Source organism: Saccostrea echinata, unplaced genomic scaffold (genome assembly GCF_033153115.1).
Source record: "Saccostrea echinata isolate AGI-Se365-2 ecotype Australia unplaced genomic scaffold, CSIRO_AGI_Sech_v1 ptg000009l, whole genome shotgun sequence".
Classification (NCBI taxonomy): Eukaryota; Metazoa; Mollusca; class Bivalvia; order Ostreida; family Ostreidae; genus Saccostrea; species Saccostrea echinata.
In genome coordinates this window covers 53,769,131-53,787,256 of record NW_026889758.1, presented here as the reverse complement: position 1 = coordinate 53,787,256, position 18,126 = coordinate 53,769,131, and the positions used below count along the sequence as shown (strand labels likewise).

Here is an 18,126-nt window from a genome sequence, read left to right as displayed (position 1 = left end):
TGGGTTTTTCATGATAGTTCAGTGGTTAGAGACCTGACTAGGAATGCAGGGGTCCAAGGTTTGATTCCTGCTCCAGCCTTAAGCTTCTCCAGTTATGGTCAGTTACATTTGGAGGAGATCTGGAGTATTTAGTAAAAAAAATTTTATGCCCCCATAATTGAATATTCGGGGGTATATAATTTTTGGTCTGTCCATCTGTCTCTTTGTCTGCAGAAATTTGTGTACCAACAATGTTACATTTTTGGCCTCTTGACCTTGACCTTGGAGTTTGACTTGCATTTGAGAAACTTTAACCTTGGCAATGGGCTATTATACGGGGGCATCAGTGTTTCACAAACTCATCTTGTTTTATTATAATATTTATGCCCCTGTTATCAAAGATTCCATGGCATACAGTTTTTGATCTTTCTCTGTTAGTCCGCATATAGTTTTTGGTCTGTCCATCAGCTTGTTCGTTGGCAAAAGTTTTAAGCTTGGCCATAACTTTTGAATGGTTGGTGCAATAGGGCTTTTCATATTTCACATGTTTATTCCTTGTGAAAGACCTTTTTGTGTGTCAACAAATTTGAACTGTTGACCATTAAGTTGGACGTACTTTTGAAAAACTTTTGTGAATATATAACCTTGGCCATAAGTATTGAATGGTGCTAGGGCTTTGACATTTCACATGTGTATTCCTTGTGACAAAACCTTTCTTTGGGTGCCAGCAATTTTTACCTTAGAGTTTGACCAAATTTTGAAAAAAAAAAAAACTTTTACCTTCGCTATAACTTGATCAGTTTGTGCTAGGGCTTTCCTGTTTCACATATTCATTGTAACGACCTTTCTTTGGGTACCAATATTTTTGACCTTGGAGTATGACCTATATTTCAAAAACTAACCTTATGAGCTGCCATACGGGGGACATATAGTGTTTGACAAATACATCTTGTTCTCAATAGCAGCAGACTAAATCAAGAGTAAAGTGAATGCATCCCTATGTTGTGATTTACGATTTACAGGTGCGGACCCAGGAATTTTTCCGTGGGGTGGGGGGTCCACACCAGTCAAAAAAAATTTTCTTGACAAAAAAAAAAAGATATTAATTAAAAAAAAAAAACAAACCTAAATTCCCTTCCCAAACATATTAAACCCAGAAAACGTAAAATCTGTTTCCAAAACATTAAAAACACCTATTTCGTGGTGGTGGTGATGATGGGGTCCCTGTTTTCTATGGGGGTCCAAAAGTCATTTTTTATTTGCTTCAGTATATACTTTTTTAAAATAACTCTTCAAATTCCCGGGGGGGGGGGGGGGGGGGGGGGGGGGGGGGCTATATGCACACATGATTTAGGTTTATTACCTGGACTAGGGTGGGGCTACATATATAATAGGGGTTCAAAGTTGTGTGTGCCAGAAGAATCTTTAAAATCTTCTCAGGAATGGCTGGACCACAATCAGATACTATAAAACTACTTCTCGCCCGTGAATCCACAGTACAGGAACATTTTTCGCAGGGATATCTCAACAGCAGCTATGCTTCAATTAGTTTAATTAATAGGAAAACATCGAATCGAAAAAGTGATGTATATTTATTTTTCCCAAAAACATAGGATGGGAACACTATTAAGGTCGAAGTTTTATGTATTGTGAAGGAAAATATTGAAAATTAACAAGATATGCAAATTTAAATTAATTCTTTTAAAGAGGATTCAAAAGTTTTAAAATCTTGATTGTATTAAGGTGGGGAGGAAGGGAGAGGGGGTTAAAAGTCGAGTTGATAGGTTTACATTTTTACAATTAACTTGTTTCAATCAATTTGCTGTAGATTAAAATTGTTCAAACTTGCAGTAGCTTCTGGGTTAAAATATATTCATTTTGTCAGGAAGAGAAATCCAATTGAATGCACTGGACTACAGAATTTTTGTTCCATAATGTTCCACAACTGGTCTTCAGCATTCAAATAATTCTGTACCTTTACTTTACCAGTAAATAAAATTGAAGCATTAGAGCTTGAGACTTGGTCTTACATTACAGTATCTGTCTATGACAATAATTATTATTCAATCACAAAACAGGCTCATGTACAATTATATTGAATAATTATAATCTATATATTGGTATACATGTGTAACCTAGCTCTTGATTTCTATTGAAGTATCAGCTCATTCAAATTTCTAAAGATGTTTCAAAGCCACACTTAAGAAAATTTAACAGAAATAATCATCACAGATTGATTAGAGCTGCACTAGTTGACTAATAGTAAGCTCTATAGAACTAAGTAAAATCAGATCAATGTCAACCTAATCAATGTTTGCATGACCTTTATATAAAGTACATTCCCCAAAATCAAATGTCACACATCAGAACATTCGGGTATTACTAGTGCTTATTGTAAATAATAGTGCAAAGTCTTTTAATGAATTAAATTTTTTCATGTTCATCCTCTTACGATCCATAATGCATGGTTTTAAACATTTATAAGGCATCGAGTTCTGAAGTACATGCACGTACTTAGACTATTCAGCTCAGAATAACCATAAACCCAGCCTAATCCTATCATTTTTTAATCAGAAAATAAGCTCTCTCCCTCCTGCATACAAAAGTAATCACACAATATTGCTTGGGTTGGTATTTATTCAACAGTATGCAGGAAAGTAGAGAATATAAGAGCTAAGTTTACTTTGTGCATAAAATATCCAGAATATTTATTATATTCTCTTTCAAACATTGAAATACAGGAAGAATTACTTCATGATTTCATGCAGCCTATAAAAAAAATTTCTTCTATAAGAACTCATATCAGAGAACAGACTTTGTGAAATAGAAGGTTTTCTTGAATTTTATAGAGAACTGGGGCAATTGAACAAGTTGAAAAAAATTTCATCATTAGAAAATTCCTCTATCCATAATAAAACTTTTATAATAAATCTTAGTTTACAGTTTTTATATCTTTTGGATTCAAGAGGTTGGGTTCATAAAATGAGAATGATGTCAGTCACAATTCATGACAACATAAAATGCAAGACTTGCAACTCAGAAAATTAAGTTATTTTTAAAGTAGCCAAGTATTTAGACATTACGAGTCCAGTTGATCAATATCCACTTAAATTGAATAGTTTTAATTTTAAAAAAAATTATCTGAATTTTTCAAATCCAGATAAGGCCCTTAGGAAATCATGCTATTTTTGTTACGACCCACGAGACATAAAATAAAAGAATGCACGTTTTTTAAATCTTTTATTCACTTGATTAATACATATTACATGCAAAATTTCAACAAAAAATTATGACTTGCATAGATACATGATACTTAATTTTCAAAATGGATATTTCATAATTTCTATTTTTGTCTTTAATTTTTCTTTTTTTTTTAGAATTTAATTTCAACCAACATACATACACATGTCTTTTTCCAGTTATTTTTTAAACAAAGAGTATGCTAAAAGGTGTTCCATATTTAAACGATATTCTTTACCCCCCATCCATCTCCACCAATACATGTACCATGTAAAATATGACGGCATAAATTAAGAAACAATTATTTTACAAAAATGGTTAAAAAAATAACAAGATGAGTATTAATTTGTCATGCAGTTATTGTTGGATTTCTAATTTCACAAGCATTAACAATAACTTGGGCAAATTAGATTGTAAAAGATAACAGGAAAACAAAGTTTTGAAACACAGAGTACATATACCATTAAACAGATTATTCTAGTAAAACCTACAAGCCATTTTATTCCTTCCAAATACATCATCTGTAGTCTCTAACACCTACTTTTAAAATAAAACACTAATATTTCTTCCGACATTAAAAAAAATTAATTTTCTTTCCCTAAAATTGTTTTGCATTTAATAAAGATCAAAGGTTAAATTGATTACTATATTCATTCTTTCACATAATTTTCAATTCATTTCTAATATATGTTACCTTGCAATAACAAATTTTAAAAATACATATGTTTCACTATACCAGAAAACATGTAAACATATACACTTATATAACAATGAAACCAAAAAGATAAAGCATGCATCAAGTAATAAATCTTACATAATGGAAAAATAATTATCTTTTATGAAGTACAATATTATAAACACTGCCCCCCCCCCCCCCCCCCCCCAAAAAAAAAAATCCTGACAGAGAAATAATCATTATTTGTACTTCCACTTTTAACTTGGTCTTCCAAAAAAATAATGCAGCTAATAGTCTATACTAGAATCCAATTTTCGTTGCAAAAACAAGAGGAATGTGTAGATTGTTAAAATACAAAATGATTTATTTCACAGAGAATGCAGATTTATTTTCAAATACAAATAACCAAGACGAAATGAAGGTCAAAAAAGAATGGATTATGATTGTGATGCTGATTAAATGAAAAACACTGGTGCAGTGATCTAGATTTACAGGTACCACAGGTATAATGAGTCAAGTGGATTGTCATATAGATATCACACAGAATTCTGGTCCGGGGGGAACTCTACATTTATTGCACAGCAAACCAAAGGATACCTATCAAATCCACAAGAACTCATGTCACCCTGGAGTTTACACTGGACAAGAATACAGTTCCAACACATCGGTACATAGCAGTATACATGAAATTGAATGTGTTCAATTCCAGGTGCATGTGACAAAAAAACTATTCAAACATTTTGGTACATAGCAGTACAGATAAAACTGTATGTACCATTCCAGGTGCTCTGGGAACATACAACATAGACCAGAATATTGGTGCATTAAAATAACATCATAAACTTACTGTGTATGCAAATACTTGAGTAATGAGACACAAAATACTGATGTATAAATACATGTAGAAGTAATGGTTTAAATAAAAATACCTTTGAAGACTTTGTTCACTTAACACATTTATCACAGGATCTTCTAGACTAGCCAGGAAAATACTGCATACTTATGCATAAAATGCTTAAGGAAATTTAATATATCTCATACTCCCTAATGAACCTCTCAAGGGACTGCATGTCATTATGTAAATTACACTGCCAATGTGCGTCCTATTGTCACATCTTTTTTTTTTTGACTTGACCTTTGATCCTCATTCTAATCTAGAATACAGAATATTAAATCCTAATTGCAAGTAACATGAAATCAAATATCATGAAAATATAAAGATAAATTTATCTATATAATGCCAAAGGGTTTGCTAAGAAAGGTTTCTATTACCCCCCCCCCCCCCCCTTCCTCTTTTTTCAACCATTTTGTCGTAATTATGTTCAAACTAATCGTACAGGATACAGTACGTTAAAGCAAAAATGAGACACACCATTTAGCTTAAAATCATGCCAGTCTCTGTCATAAAGATTCATCTGAGAGTTATGATAATGAATAAATTAGAACACAAGTCATCAAGTTACATACATGCTTAAAAAAAATCACTTCTGTAACATGATTGGAGAAAACATAAATAATATTAGCTTTCTAACAATAACTATTAGCTTTCTAACAATAACTATGCTCATTTCATAAGAATTGGAGAATGTATAATTTATAAGAATTCATTATGTTGTATTAGATAACTCAAACACTTTCAAGAGCAAAGGCTTATTCATACATGTCTGTACACATATTATATTGCACTTCCATTGAACAAATAACTTGAGTTCCCTAGGAAACAGTGTCTACATGTTCAAACAGTGTACTTGGTACTTTCTTCACTTAGTGATACAAGTATTTCTTTCTTGATCAGTTTGCAATCACCATTATGAAAGTGACATAATATTCTAAAGGCCTAACTCCCGATAACACAGTTTAAAAATAAAAGAAGTAACTAGGTCGACTGCAGTGGTTCTTATCCTCGTGACCCTGTCATGAATGAATTTGCACTTTCAAGTATACATGTAAGTAAACAAAATATCTGAATAACACTTAATGGTGTCATAGTACAAAGTCCATACAGTCATCAGATCACAATAAAGATTTTCATTTGCATCATCAACACCAATTATGTTGTACATCCGTATTTTAAATACTACAAATGTACAAAATTTCTAACATTTTCCCCCAAGACTTGTAACAGCATGTTTAGGAAATGCGTTAATTTAATTACCTGACAAACCATAAAATGTCAAATTATTCAATTAACTTAATGTGAAGATTCACATTTTTTCTAAAAATACTTCCTTATAAATTATTTTCTGTCTCTAATTCTCTAAATGTACACCTAGTGTCAAAAGTACTTTACCTATCCCTGAATGCATTCAAAATCTCTCATTTTACAATAAAAAATGTATTCCTGCATGAGCAATTATCAAAATTTAATTTTCTAAAAAAGTAAAATTCCTGTGAGTATAAAAACATGATTGAAAAGAAATGAATTAAGATTTAAACCATTACCCTATCAATAAATATGTGCAAATGCACTACACATATGTGATGTCCTGCATAAAATATATTTCAAAATCATTTATATAACATTTCCTTTCAGGTTATATAAGACACATTTTCTCACATCCTGTACATATTCACAGTAATACTGGCCTGTTTATTTAATTAACTATTCTTATCATTCCTATTATGGATCAAATTGTTAATTTGCTACTGTAACAAGACACAGGTCATACATGTATCGTACAATATGCCCCATATGTGTACAGAATAATTCATTGTAACAGTTTTAAAACCACTGCAAAAATAGAAAGTACACTGTAACGTCCCACTGTATAACAAAGACTTTTAAATACTATAAAAGTATCTAGTATAGATCATAAAGATTAAAACTGACAACTTGGGAGATCTTTCATAGATCTGTTTTCACAAGGATGTATGTAAAACTTGAAAGAAACTATCTAAATAAGCTATAGTAATTAATAAATAAAATCAACAGAGCAAAATAAATCGATCAACACACAAAAATCTTGTTTTCCTAATTATCAATAGAGTTCATGGTAAAAACTCTCTCTCATTATGCCTAAGTAAGAACAGAGCAGGGGAACTATAAAACTGGCACCTATCGATACCATGTAATACGTGATGAACTTTTGTGGCACCTCGGAGCCTTCTCGTCTCTGTGCCTGTATATCTTTCTTGTCTATTTTGTACATTTTGCACAGAAAATGAATTGACAGTGGTTTAAAAATACCCCTAATGACGGCTAACACCGAGACACCCAGAAGCGTTCTAAGAAAACTGAGATAGACCCAGTCCCATGTCGGAGATGGTAAAGGAAACGGCGGGCCCTGTTCGGATTTCGTGAGCCATCCGAATTGATATAATAACCAGTATCCGGATGCTACACCGCCACAGATGCCATGAACATTGGCGGTGTCAGCTCTAGCAGTATTCCAGATCTTCTGCTTGGGATATAACCAACAGAACAAAAAGTAACCCCCTATAAACACAACTGGGGCAAGTGGGTGTGTCACTTGCAGAAGGTCCAGGGTATGAACCCAAGGTAAAACTGTGGGAATTATTAGGCAGCCAAATGCAACACCTGCTACCACATCCTGAAACAGAAAATCAATAATTCAAGAAAAAAGTTTGATAATAATACAACATGTAGGCACTAATTATTCCATCCTTTAAAATGAATGTCAATCATCCATATAGTAGTTTAGTTATTGAATTGAAGATTTGAATGTGATGGGCTCAATTTCTAGTAAAATGATTTTAACTTCTCAATCAATACAAAATATGTTTTCATTGGAACAGTGTAGGGATGTTTTTATGGGGACATTTTTTTTTCTGGCAAAAAAATATTTTGCCAGTACTTTTTAAAAGCAAAAGTGCTATGTCAGAGTCTCTCAATGCCCTATGAAGCATAAATAACCGGTTTTAATTCTAAATCATGTGAAACACTTGAATATTGATTAATTTCTTACACCTTAAACCAGATATTTTCACAGAAGATAGAAGGACAGGTGTACAGAGACAATTAATCCACTAAACTTTGGAACATTTTTTTTTTGGTAACACAGGGCATTAACATAATGAGATAAGTAAATACACACATGAACACAATACACAGATCCTCTGGAGTATTTTAGAAGCATGTCTACCACATATTTAAATGAAGGGCGATTAAATATTTAGATGTCTGAAAAAGGAAGAGAAACCCACATAAGCAACAATGACTCATTCAACTACAGTACTCCAGTATATGTTCATAAGTTTTGTATATTCTCTATTGAGAAGTTGAAGGCTCCCCCTCAATCTAAATTCATTTTGGGGTATTTTTCTAATTTAGGAAGTGTCTATAAGGGATCTTTAAAGATAGGAAATACCAGTCAAGCATTTTAGATTTTTATATGTGAAGTTAAATTGTAATTAACATAATTATATAAGGGTATTTACTGTTACATGTATATTCAAATTTCACCATTAAACAAGAGTGTTATGTACCAGTGTGACCTCTAGGTTTGACCTTTTAACTGACATGAAAATGTACTACATTAATAACAAAGTCTTTATCAATTAGCTTGAAAATTGTGACAAAGTTAAAACTGAAGAAAAAGGAGAGAACCAGATGGACAAAAAAAAAAACAACAACAATATATATATATATATATATATATATATATATATATATATATATATATATATATATATATATATATATATATATATATAATTATATATACTTATCTTTGATGTCAGAATAAAAACATAGGTAATCAAAGATTACGAAGCTCACCTCGACGAAGGTTATCTATAAGTAAGGCAAATCTCACATCATATTTTTTCTAGTTAGTGTACACCCCAAGATCAATATCTATACAAGTTTGGTTTAAGAAGGACTTATAATTACTTGGAAATAGACCTGCTCCAAAAACTTTAACCTGGTCACTCATCTGGAAAATCTAGGTCAGATTCAGCATCCGAAGCAAGTGTGTAGTGTTCATCCCTAGATGCATCATCCATGCAAGTTTGGTCCAGGTAGGGAATATAGTTACTTGGGAATGGACCTGCTCCAAAAACTTTAACCTGGTCACTCATCTGGAAAATCTAGGTCAGATCCAGCATCCGAAGCAAGTGTGGTAGTGTCCATCCCTATATGCATCATCCATGCAAGTTTGGTTCAGGTAGGGCTTATAGTTACTTGGGAAAGGATCTGCTCCAAAAACTTTAACCTGGTCACTCATCTGGAAAATCTAGGTCAGATTCAGCATCCGAAGCAAGTGTGGTAGTGTCCATCCCTAGATGCATCATCCATGCAAGTTTGGTTCAGGTAGGGCGTATAGTTACTTGGGAATGGACCTGCTCCAAAAACTTTAACCTGGTCACTCATCTGGAAAATCTAGGTTAGATTCAGCATCTGAAGCAAGTGTGGTAGTGTCCATCCCTAGATGCATCATCCATGCAAGTTTGGTCCAGGTAGGGCTTATAGTTACTTGGGAATGGACCTGCTCCAAAAACTTTAACCTGGTCACTCATCTGGAAAAATCTAAGTCAGATCCAGCATCCGAAGCAAGTGTGGTAGTGTCCAGCCCTATATGCATCATCCATGCAAGTTTGGTTCAGGTAGGGCGTATAGTTACTTGGGAATGGATCTGCTCCAAAAACTTTAACCTGGTCACTCATCTGAAAAATCTAGGTCAGATTCAGCATCCGAAGCAAGTGTGGTAGTGTCCATCCCTAGATGCATCATCCATGCAAATTTGGTTCAGGTAGGGCCTATAGTTACTTGGGAATGGACCTGCTCCAAAAACTTTAACCTGGTCACTCATCTGGAAAATCTAGATTAGATTCAGCATCCGAAGCAAGTGTGGTAGTGTCCATCCCTAGATGCATCATCCATGCAAGTTTGGTCCAGGTAGGGCTTATAGTTACTTGGGAAAGGATCTGCTCCAAAAACTTTAACCTGGTCACTCATCTGGAAAATCTAGGTCAGATTCAGCATCCGAAGCAAGTGTGTAGTGTTCATCCCTAGATGCATCATCCATGCAAGTTTGGTCCAGGTAGGGCGTATAGTTACTTGGGAATGGACCTGCTCCAAAAACTTTAACCTGGTCACTCATCTGGAAAATCTAGGTCAGATCCAGCATCCGAAGAAAGTGTGGTAGTGTCCATCCCTAGATGCATCATCCATGCAAGTTTGGTCCAGGTAGGGCTTATAGTTACTTGGGAATGGATCTGCTCCAAAAACTTTAACCTGGTCACTCATCTGGAAAATCTAGGTCAGATCCAGCATCCGAAGCAAGTGTGGCAGTGTCCATCCCTAGATGCATCATCCTTACAAGTTTGGTTCAGGTGGGGCGTATAGTTCCTTGGGAATGGACCTGCTCCAAAAACTTTAACCTGGTCACTCATCTGGAAAATCTAGGTCAGATCCAGCATCCGAAGCAAGTGTGGCAGTGTCCATTCTAGATGCATCATCCATTCAAGTTTGGTCCAGGTAGGGCTTATAGTAACTTGGGAATGGGACTTGCTCCTAAAACTTTAACCGGGACGCCGACGCTAACGCCGACGCCAACGCCGGGGGTATAGCATAAGCTCATCTCGACTTCGTCGAGGTGAGCTAAAAAGTGATGTACCACCAATTCATTCTTGCAAATATGCTTGCTTTTAGTTTAATGATTTATTTCTTCCCTCTAATTTAATCAAAATATTTTATAGATGCAACAAAAATTCATTGAATTTATATTTTTTAAAATAATATATACATTGATTGAATACCAAAACATACCAGAACTGTGTGCATTCCTAAGTAAATTCTACTGCAGCAGACTAGAAGCATCCACACTGTGGCACACAAAATACCCAGTCCTAGGGGTACCTACAACAAATAACAATTTAAGTTACACCATTTTCAAAACTTATGTGTACAGTTGAACTTTGGTACCTCAAACATCAACATATATCTTAAATTCCATGGATATGTTGATGTGAGTTGGAAGTCCCAACCATTTTTAAGACTATAATGTGTATTTTAACTTCAGTATCTCAAATCCTCCGATATACCTCTGTTTCTTTTTTTTCTGGGGCCCCAGTTCAGGGTAGTGTAATAAAGTTTGACAATAATATATATAAAAAAAGAAACATGGCACTTTCTTAACAAACTTGGATAATTCAAACATCTGCTACTACTTAATCAACCCGAGCCACTGACCAGTCTGAAAGTGCTCAGAAAAATGGAAATAGGGTTAATACAAGAAAAAAAATATATCAAAAGATATAGGCATGTTCTACTACAGGGATAGGTGATTATAAATGCATGGACACTAATTTGGACAAATATGGTATGTCTATGATACATGTCAATATGTTTCCATCTTCCTATAAAAATGGTATCTGATCTGCTCTGGTCCCCATAATTTTACGTGAAATGAATCACATCAGAAACTTTGACTTAATGGGAAGATAGGTTTTCTATATTAACAATATTAAGGTAGCTCAAAGCGCAATATGAAATGTGATCATTTCCTTGTTATATAATTATATCAATTTATAAAATTGACATACAGTGATACTGGTACACATATGAAAAAGGATTACACATACAGGAAACAATGATGACCTGATAATTCATCAAATTTTGAGTACCAACAAACATGACAAATACATCTACATTCTTTCACACAGGTCTATTATAAATACAATTGTACCAATTATGATTATATTAATGCGAGAGCCTTACTTGTTGCTACTAAAGTCAACTAGCACTAAATGTTTTCAGTACACTTCCCCCCTAGCAAGATGGGAGAATGTATCATTACCTATGGGTGATAATATATAAACATGTGCAATTCATTATTGTTACAAGCTTTTCTACATTAACACTACACAATCTGGCAATCAAGATGTAGGATTATTATTATTTTAAAAACAAGATACATGAGTACATGTACATTAAAGCAATTAAAGTAAGATAAATCTTAATACTAATTAACTATTACACAGCCATGACAATATATGCAGCTGTGCATCATTCAGATCAGTCTATGTTCATCACACACTAGCAACTGTGATGCATGTACCTTAATTTACTAGCACCAATTTCCTGAAGTGAAAATCAGTACAAAAAAAGGTAATTAATAGAATTTGTCAAAGTTAAAATTAGTTTGGGAAACCTCTTGATGTATAGGTAATGCAAACGCACTTTCTTCCAAGGAGTCATAATTCGTGGAATCTCAATTTGTGTTCAATTCACAGGTAATAAATTATGTGGATTTCTTTGATTTCCACTGTATGTTTTAAATTCACTTTAAATTATGTTTGACAAATTTCCATGGAAGATTAGTGACCGTGCACATAGCATAAATTTATCCCATGTAGAAAAAATGTAGGTCTTAAGTATTCCATATGGTATACACTGCAAATATGTGTCAAATTATGTACAATTTTTGTGTACACTTGTACAAGTGTGTATCTATGTGCATATGGAATATATCTTAGATAAATAGATTACCATAATTATGTGCCTGGAAAATTATATCTTCATAATGAAAACTGCTTTTTATATTAATTAATGCCATGTCTTGATGCTTTACAAGTACAATTTTTTAAACAGGAACTTGACCATGTTGACTTCTAATTTTTATACTTTATATATTTTGTATGCCTCTGTATTTAAATTTGGGCCCATGACGGGTAAATAAATATCTTGTACTCCTATAGCTAGCCTTATACCTCTACTGTGTAAACTTTATTTTACATCATGGTAAGACATGAGATCACAGGTATGTGTAAGATTGGAATAATCCATGGGTTATAGCTTCATTTTACTTCACATGTGTAACACTGAAATCAAAGGCGGATCCAGGGTCGGTGTGCCAGGCGTGCCCCCCCCCCCCTTCCCCGTTTGAATTTTTTGAATGTAGAATTTATATCCATTATCGTAAATTCAAGGAAAAAAATCTCTTATTTGTAAGAATTTGTCAGCTTCGGGGGCTTTGCCCCCAGACCCCCACCAGGACCTTGCCTTAGACCCACTGGGGGTTTCAATGCAGCCCCCAGACCCCCCCCCCCTCCTGCCTTATACTGCGCCTCTTACAAAATTCCAGGATCTGCCACTGGAAATAATTCATGTCAAGAGTATACCAAACAGTGTTTTCCCTAAGAACCAGTTACCGGCCAAATTGACCTCTTCAATTGATAAAAATGCCGCTTAGAAATCAAAAATTTAAAAAAAAAATTGTTGTAAGGTCGACAGAGATTCTGTTCATAAACATCAACCCTTAGCCTGCCCTGTTACAATTGATCTTTAATCCTTTACTTTGAAATAAAGGAAAAACACTGCCAAATACCAAAGGGAGACCATACAGATGTGTACATACTAAATTCTTATCAATGACAAGTTTAAAAATTTAAAAAATAAAACATGACACCATTCAAAAACATGCACTGTAAATGTAATTGCCAGGGGTCTATTTGTTCAAGACTATGAATGAACTACATGTACTGGAAATACCTGATAATAAATTTTCAACACATTTGTTTGAAATATAGTATTTCTATGATACTTTAATTTTATGTTTAAGATAATAAGTTTTTATAATCTAAATAAAGTACGAGAGAGTCTGACACAATAAATTTGATATAAAGCTGTCACATGTCATAATGAAAGAAAGAACACTGCCTGGTCAGATCTAAATCCTTGGAATTCACTCAGCAGTAACATTCCTAATGAAGGGGAAAGTCCATTATTAAATAGATAATAAAAGATTATACCCGAAGTTGTTGAACTATTGACCCACTGGGTGTGTTATTAAAGGAGAATGTATTATTCTCAATCCTCCTATCATCTGATGAGCACATGCACTTCTCACGTGACTTTATTAAATATACATGCTGACTTAACTTCAAACTGGTGACCTAGTATAGTGTTGAAAAACATTTAAACTTGAAAAAAAGATAAAAAAAATTTACATACCAAAACATGTGCATCAAAATATACTGGGCATTTGGTGTGAAATCAGTACATCAGTTGATACTTGTTTTTGTAATCATCAGAAGAAAACTGGTCAATGTTCAATTAATAATCTTTTTTTTTTTAAATATTAAAATGACACTTTTTCTAATACTATCAGGATTATTTGTCAATATATATATATATACATGTCTATGCATTTCCATCTATTTTCTGTACCTGTGCACACAGGCCAACACATCCTAAACATTGTTCTAAAGAGAATTGTTTGCAAACATTTTAAACTTAAAATCAGTGTTAAATTTCATTGATCCCATAAAAGGGAGAGGAGATCTTTTAGACATTATTGAGTCTTACTCTTGATTAATTGAATGCAGTTAAGCATAGGTTCAAATGCTTTCATGCTCTATCAGCATGATCAGGCTATGGGAATGAGGAATCTACCAACTGACTGCCAAGAAATCAGTGATAAATGAATTTAAAATCTAGTACATCCATCATTTCAATAGGAATTTATCAAAAGCCCCTTTAAAAAAAAAAAAAAAAAAAAAAATTGATTCTCAGCAAATAAATTATATGATATCAAGAGATACTGAACAATTTATAAATCCAAATTATGTAAAAATCATATTTATCATGTCAGATGATTCATTACACTACTTAAATATAATATTATGATAATTGATAAATTCAGTTCACATGTATGTTACGTACAATTAATACATGTGTTATTATCAATCAATGCAGTCAAGGGTGGTCTAAATGCATTGCATTACACATGATTGGTTGATTACGTATGCATACAGTATGTTTTATTTGTAAAAAGCATTTATCTGACACAAATAGAGATTATGACCCATTGAATAAGTAAATCTTTTTTTCATAAAATATTTTTTTTTCTGATCAGAACTATTTTGATACAGTCCTTGCTTCAATATTTATTAAAAGTTTCATCGTTTTTGAGACATGTTCATTAAGTTTTTAATATTATATTTAAAATGTTATTAATTGAATTTGGAGAAAAATTGTAAGTTCTAATATACAAAGTATCTCAGTGTAATTATCTTTAAATCTGCTGTATCTGATGAATTGAAATGCCTCAAGCCACCATTATTTCAATTCCTTTGATAAAGAAAATATAAATTCACAGTATACTTTATATGTACACACAATCTCTTTGTAATGGAGAGGGAAGTTATAACTGACTTAACTCAAAGCTGAGGCAGACCCCCCTTAAACCCTTGACAGGTGACATCTGACCAGCGTGAACAAAAGTCACCATCAGTCCATCTCTTAAATATTCCCTGTAGAGAAGCCTTGATAAAGACTATGGCAACTGAATCAACAATTTCTTAAAAGGAGTTATTATATTATTATTATTAAAGGTTTTCAAACCCAAGAGAAATGTACTCAGGCTCACAACAGCCCCTGTCTAATTTTAAATATCTGCCTGATTTTTTCTTTGTCAGAGCCAGCATCACACGAACTCTGAAAAAGTCTTGATATATAAAATCAAGCTACTTGTATCTGGTCACACAAATCAATAACTTAAATGTAATTAAATTAACAGTAATTATAATCAACCATAAAAGAATCCGTTTCACTCTCGCATCATAATGATGCTGATCATCTTAGCCACACAGTGACACTTTATGATATGGACCAGAGTAAGGGTGAAACGATTACTAAACTTTGTAAGCTTTTAATCGGACAGCAATATTTGGGTTTTCAAAGTTGCGTTACTTGTGTGCATCTCTTTTTCTGTAGAAATTAAAAGGAAAAACATTGTTTATTGTACAATTGATGTATTAAATGTTAGCCAACACAACATACTGTAACAAGAAATAAATTAAGTTTTATTCATAACAGTATTCTTTGTTAACATGTTTACTCATTTCGTAAACATTCAGAGCAATTAACTGAAACTTAACCATTTACATGTGTAATCGTTTCACCCTTAGACCACAGACAATGCTCACCTCATAATATGTACGGAGTAAAATAAGCAAGCTGAAGGGAATTACTGTACCCACAGTCGCATGTGTTGATGGCATTCCATATTCTAAGCTATATCTACTCTCTAATTTAATTACAGGTGGAGACGCTGGTCGAGGCCAGCAGATAATGTCCTTCAAAGCTTGGCCTGCCCACATTGCAACATGCCACACAAAAGCCATCTGTCGCATCAAAGTTCCATCTAAATTCCAATGAACAAATGGAAAAAAGATGAGATAGAAAATCTCATTTCCAAGACTGGCACCGAAATGGAAGAGAATAAAAAGTAGTTTGTTTTGAACTTTGTAGGAAGATTTTCCTAAATCCTCCTCCTCCTCTGTTTTCTGTTTTCCTGTTTCACACTTTTGGTGATTGATCAAGCCATTTTTATCTGAAATATGACCGATTCCATTGACAGAGTATCCATTTTTAACATGCCCATTCGACTTCAGAATATCAGCAACATCAGTATTTTCAGCACATTTTGAAAATCCATTCCTCAAACGAACAGTGTTTAACTCATCATTTTTTAAACCCTTTTCTGTTTTCTTGTTTTCAGATTCAGGATCAGAAAAATCCACTCCACATTGTTTTTGAAAATCAGCCACAAGTTCAGGACTTTTCAGTACCGTTAACAATTTTGTTATTTTCTCCATGTCTAAATACAATATAGTCTGTCTTGTTCACTAACCAGGAGTCACTTGTACCATTGTTCATTCATTGTTCACTAAGCTATCTACTCACTCTCTCGGTATAAAACTCTCGACTGCTCATCGTCTCACCACAAAGGAAGTCGTACCGATGTGACCTCTAGCGTTTGTGAAACAAGGGCCGTTACTCTAATCATCAATTTCAATATAGCATTGTATAGTGGTGGATCGAAGTTTTTCTCAAATGATACGTTACAATAATAAAAATAATAAAGTTATAATTTAATCTATGAGAAGAAATTTGACAAAATTAAAAAAAATCCAAAAATATATCTATCCCCCCCCCCCCCCCCCCAAGAACAAGGTACAGACCAAATACACTTTAAAATTGTTCTTTATCTTAAAAAAAAGATAAGTCCAGTTGTTATTTATTTTACAATAATTCCTATTCTTCTTTCGTTAAAGTTAAAGTAGAAAGATCGTGAACTAGAAAATAGCATAGAATCAATTTCATGGACATTCAGAAAAAAACAACATTTCATCAGGGACCTATATATACTAACTAGGGACCTATATCCTAACGTTTGACTTAAAGGCCGAGGTTTTCAACCGGTCGGTTTTCCTCAGGTAAATTTGGAGTGGGGTGGAGCTTAATTGAAACGGCTGTGAAGCCCCGAGGGAACCAAGCTGGCTTGTGTATACCTACCTATATACACAGAATGTTACCTGTATATATTACCTGTAAATGTTTTCCTAAGACATAGTTTAACTTCGCGTGTTGGTCAATCGAAATGTTGATCGTCAAATTTATGAAATAAAACATGCTAATTTTTTTATGTAGACTGAATCCTTTAGTTCAATTCTTTTTTTAAAATATGTTTGAATAAAGGAGACAATTTTAGTTTAATTTTGTGCTTTAATAAATTTCAAATCTTTGGTTGTAAGCTTGCGACACCGAGGGAAATAGTCATTCACAAAACGAAAGTAGAAAAAAGCGCAGTCCTGAATAATTAAATCTCTAAAACTTAGAAATCCTGTTTGAAGGCTAAATTTTTTAGAAAATATGTAATAAATTAGATAAATATTTTTTTTGTATAATTCGTATGTGATTAACCCATGACGCATGCATGTTAAAAATGGTCAAGGCATCCGCGTATTGTTTCTCCGACAGGAAGACGAAACGGGAATATAATCACTTTATCCTACTTTTTTCCTCGGGATACATAATTCTAAACATAACTTGTATATGCAATGACAGCTTTTATAATAATGCTTAGTTCTCTTTAAAACTGGTTATTTTACCGTAACTTTCATCACCATGTCTCGAAGAAATATTACACGTCTTAAAATTTCTAACTTGGACAATATGACTATCTCATAATTATAAAATTAAAAGGAATTATTATTTTATTAAATTACACGATGCTTCCAATGCAGTTAGGTATTTTCTGTTTTAAGTAAAATCGATGTACGTGTAAATTTGGATAATCTATACTGCATTATAGATTGTATAGTGAAATGAACCCCCCTTTCTTAATTACAATTTAAATAGATATATATGACTGATTTTCTTTTTCATTTATTTAATTATTTGACAGACTTATTAAATATAAATTATATATGGCTAATTACTTTATCATAAAGTTAAAAAAAATTAGCTCTGGCTGCTTCTT

The 18,126-nt window shown here is 33.2% G+C and overlaps 1 protein-coding gene across 1 annotated transcript; it reads right to left on the bottom strand.

The window, feature by feature from the left end:
* Positions 1–5,180: 5,180 nt before the first annotated feature.
* Positions 5,181–16,548, bottom strand: LOC133183111 (sphingosine-1-phosphate phosphatase 2-like). Its single transcript, XM_061318068.1, has 3 exons — positions 15,788–16,548; positions 10,626–10,715; positions 5,181–7,446 (listed from the first exon to the last, which is right to left on the bottom strand). The coding sequence occupies exons 1-3, from the start codon at positions 16,457–16,459 to the stop codon at positions 6,874–6,876; spliced, it is 1,335 nt and encodes a 444-aa protein (XP_061174052.1). The 5' UTR covers positions 16,460–16,548; the 3' UTR covers positions 5,181–6,873.
* Positions 16,549–18,126: the final 1,578 nt, after the last annotated feature.

Bases quoted from the DNA above. Each gene is read 5' to 3' on its own strand.
- LOC133183111 (XM_061318068.1), bottom strand. From the start codon at position 16,459: ATGGAGAAAATAACAAAATTGTTAACGGTACTGAAAAGTCCTGAACTT. The intron at 10,716-15,787 runs GTGAGCATTGTC...TATTTGTTGTAG, and splicing joins TACTCCGTACATATTATGAG to GTACCCCTAGGACTGGGTAT. The intron at 7,447-10,625 runs GTATGTTTTGGT...TTTCTGTTTCAG, and splicing joins TAGGAATGCACACAGTTCTG to GATGTGGTAGCAGGTGTTGC.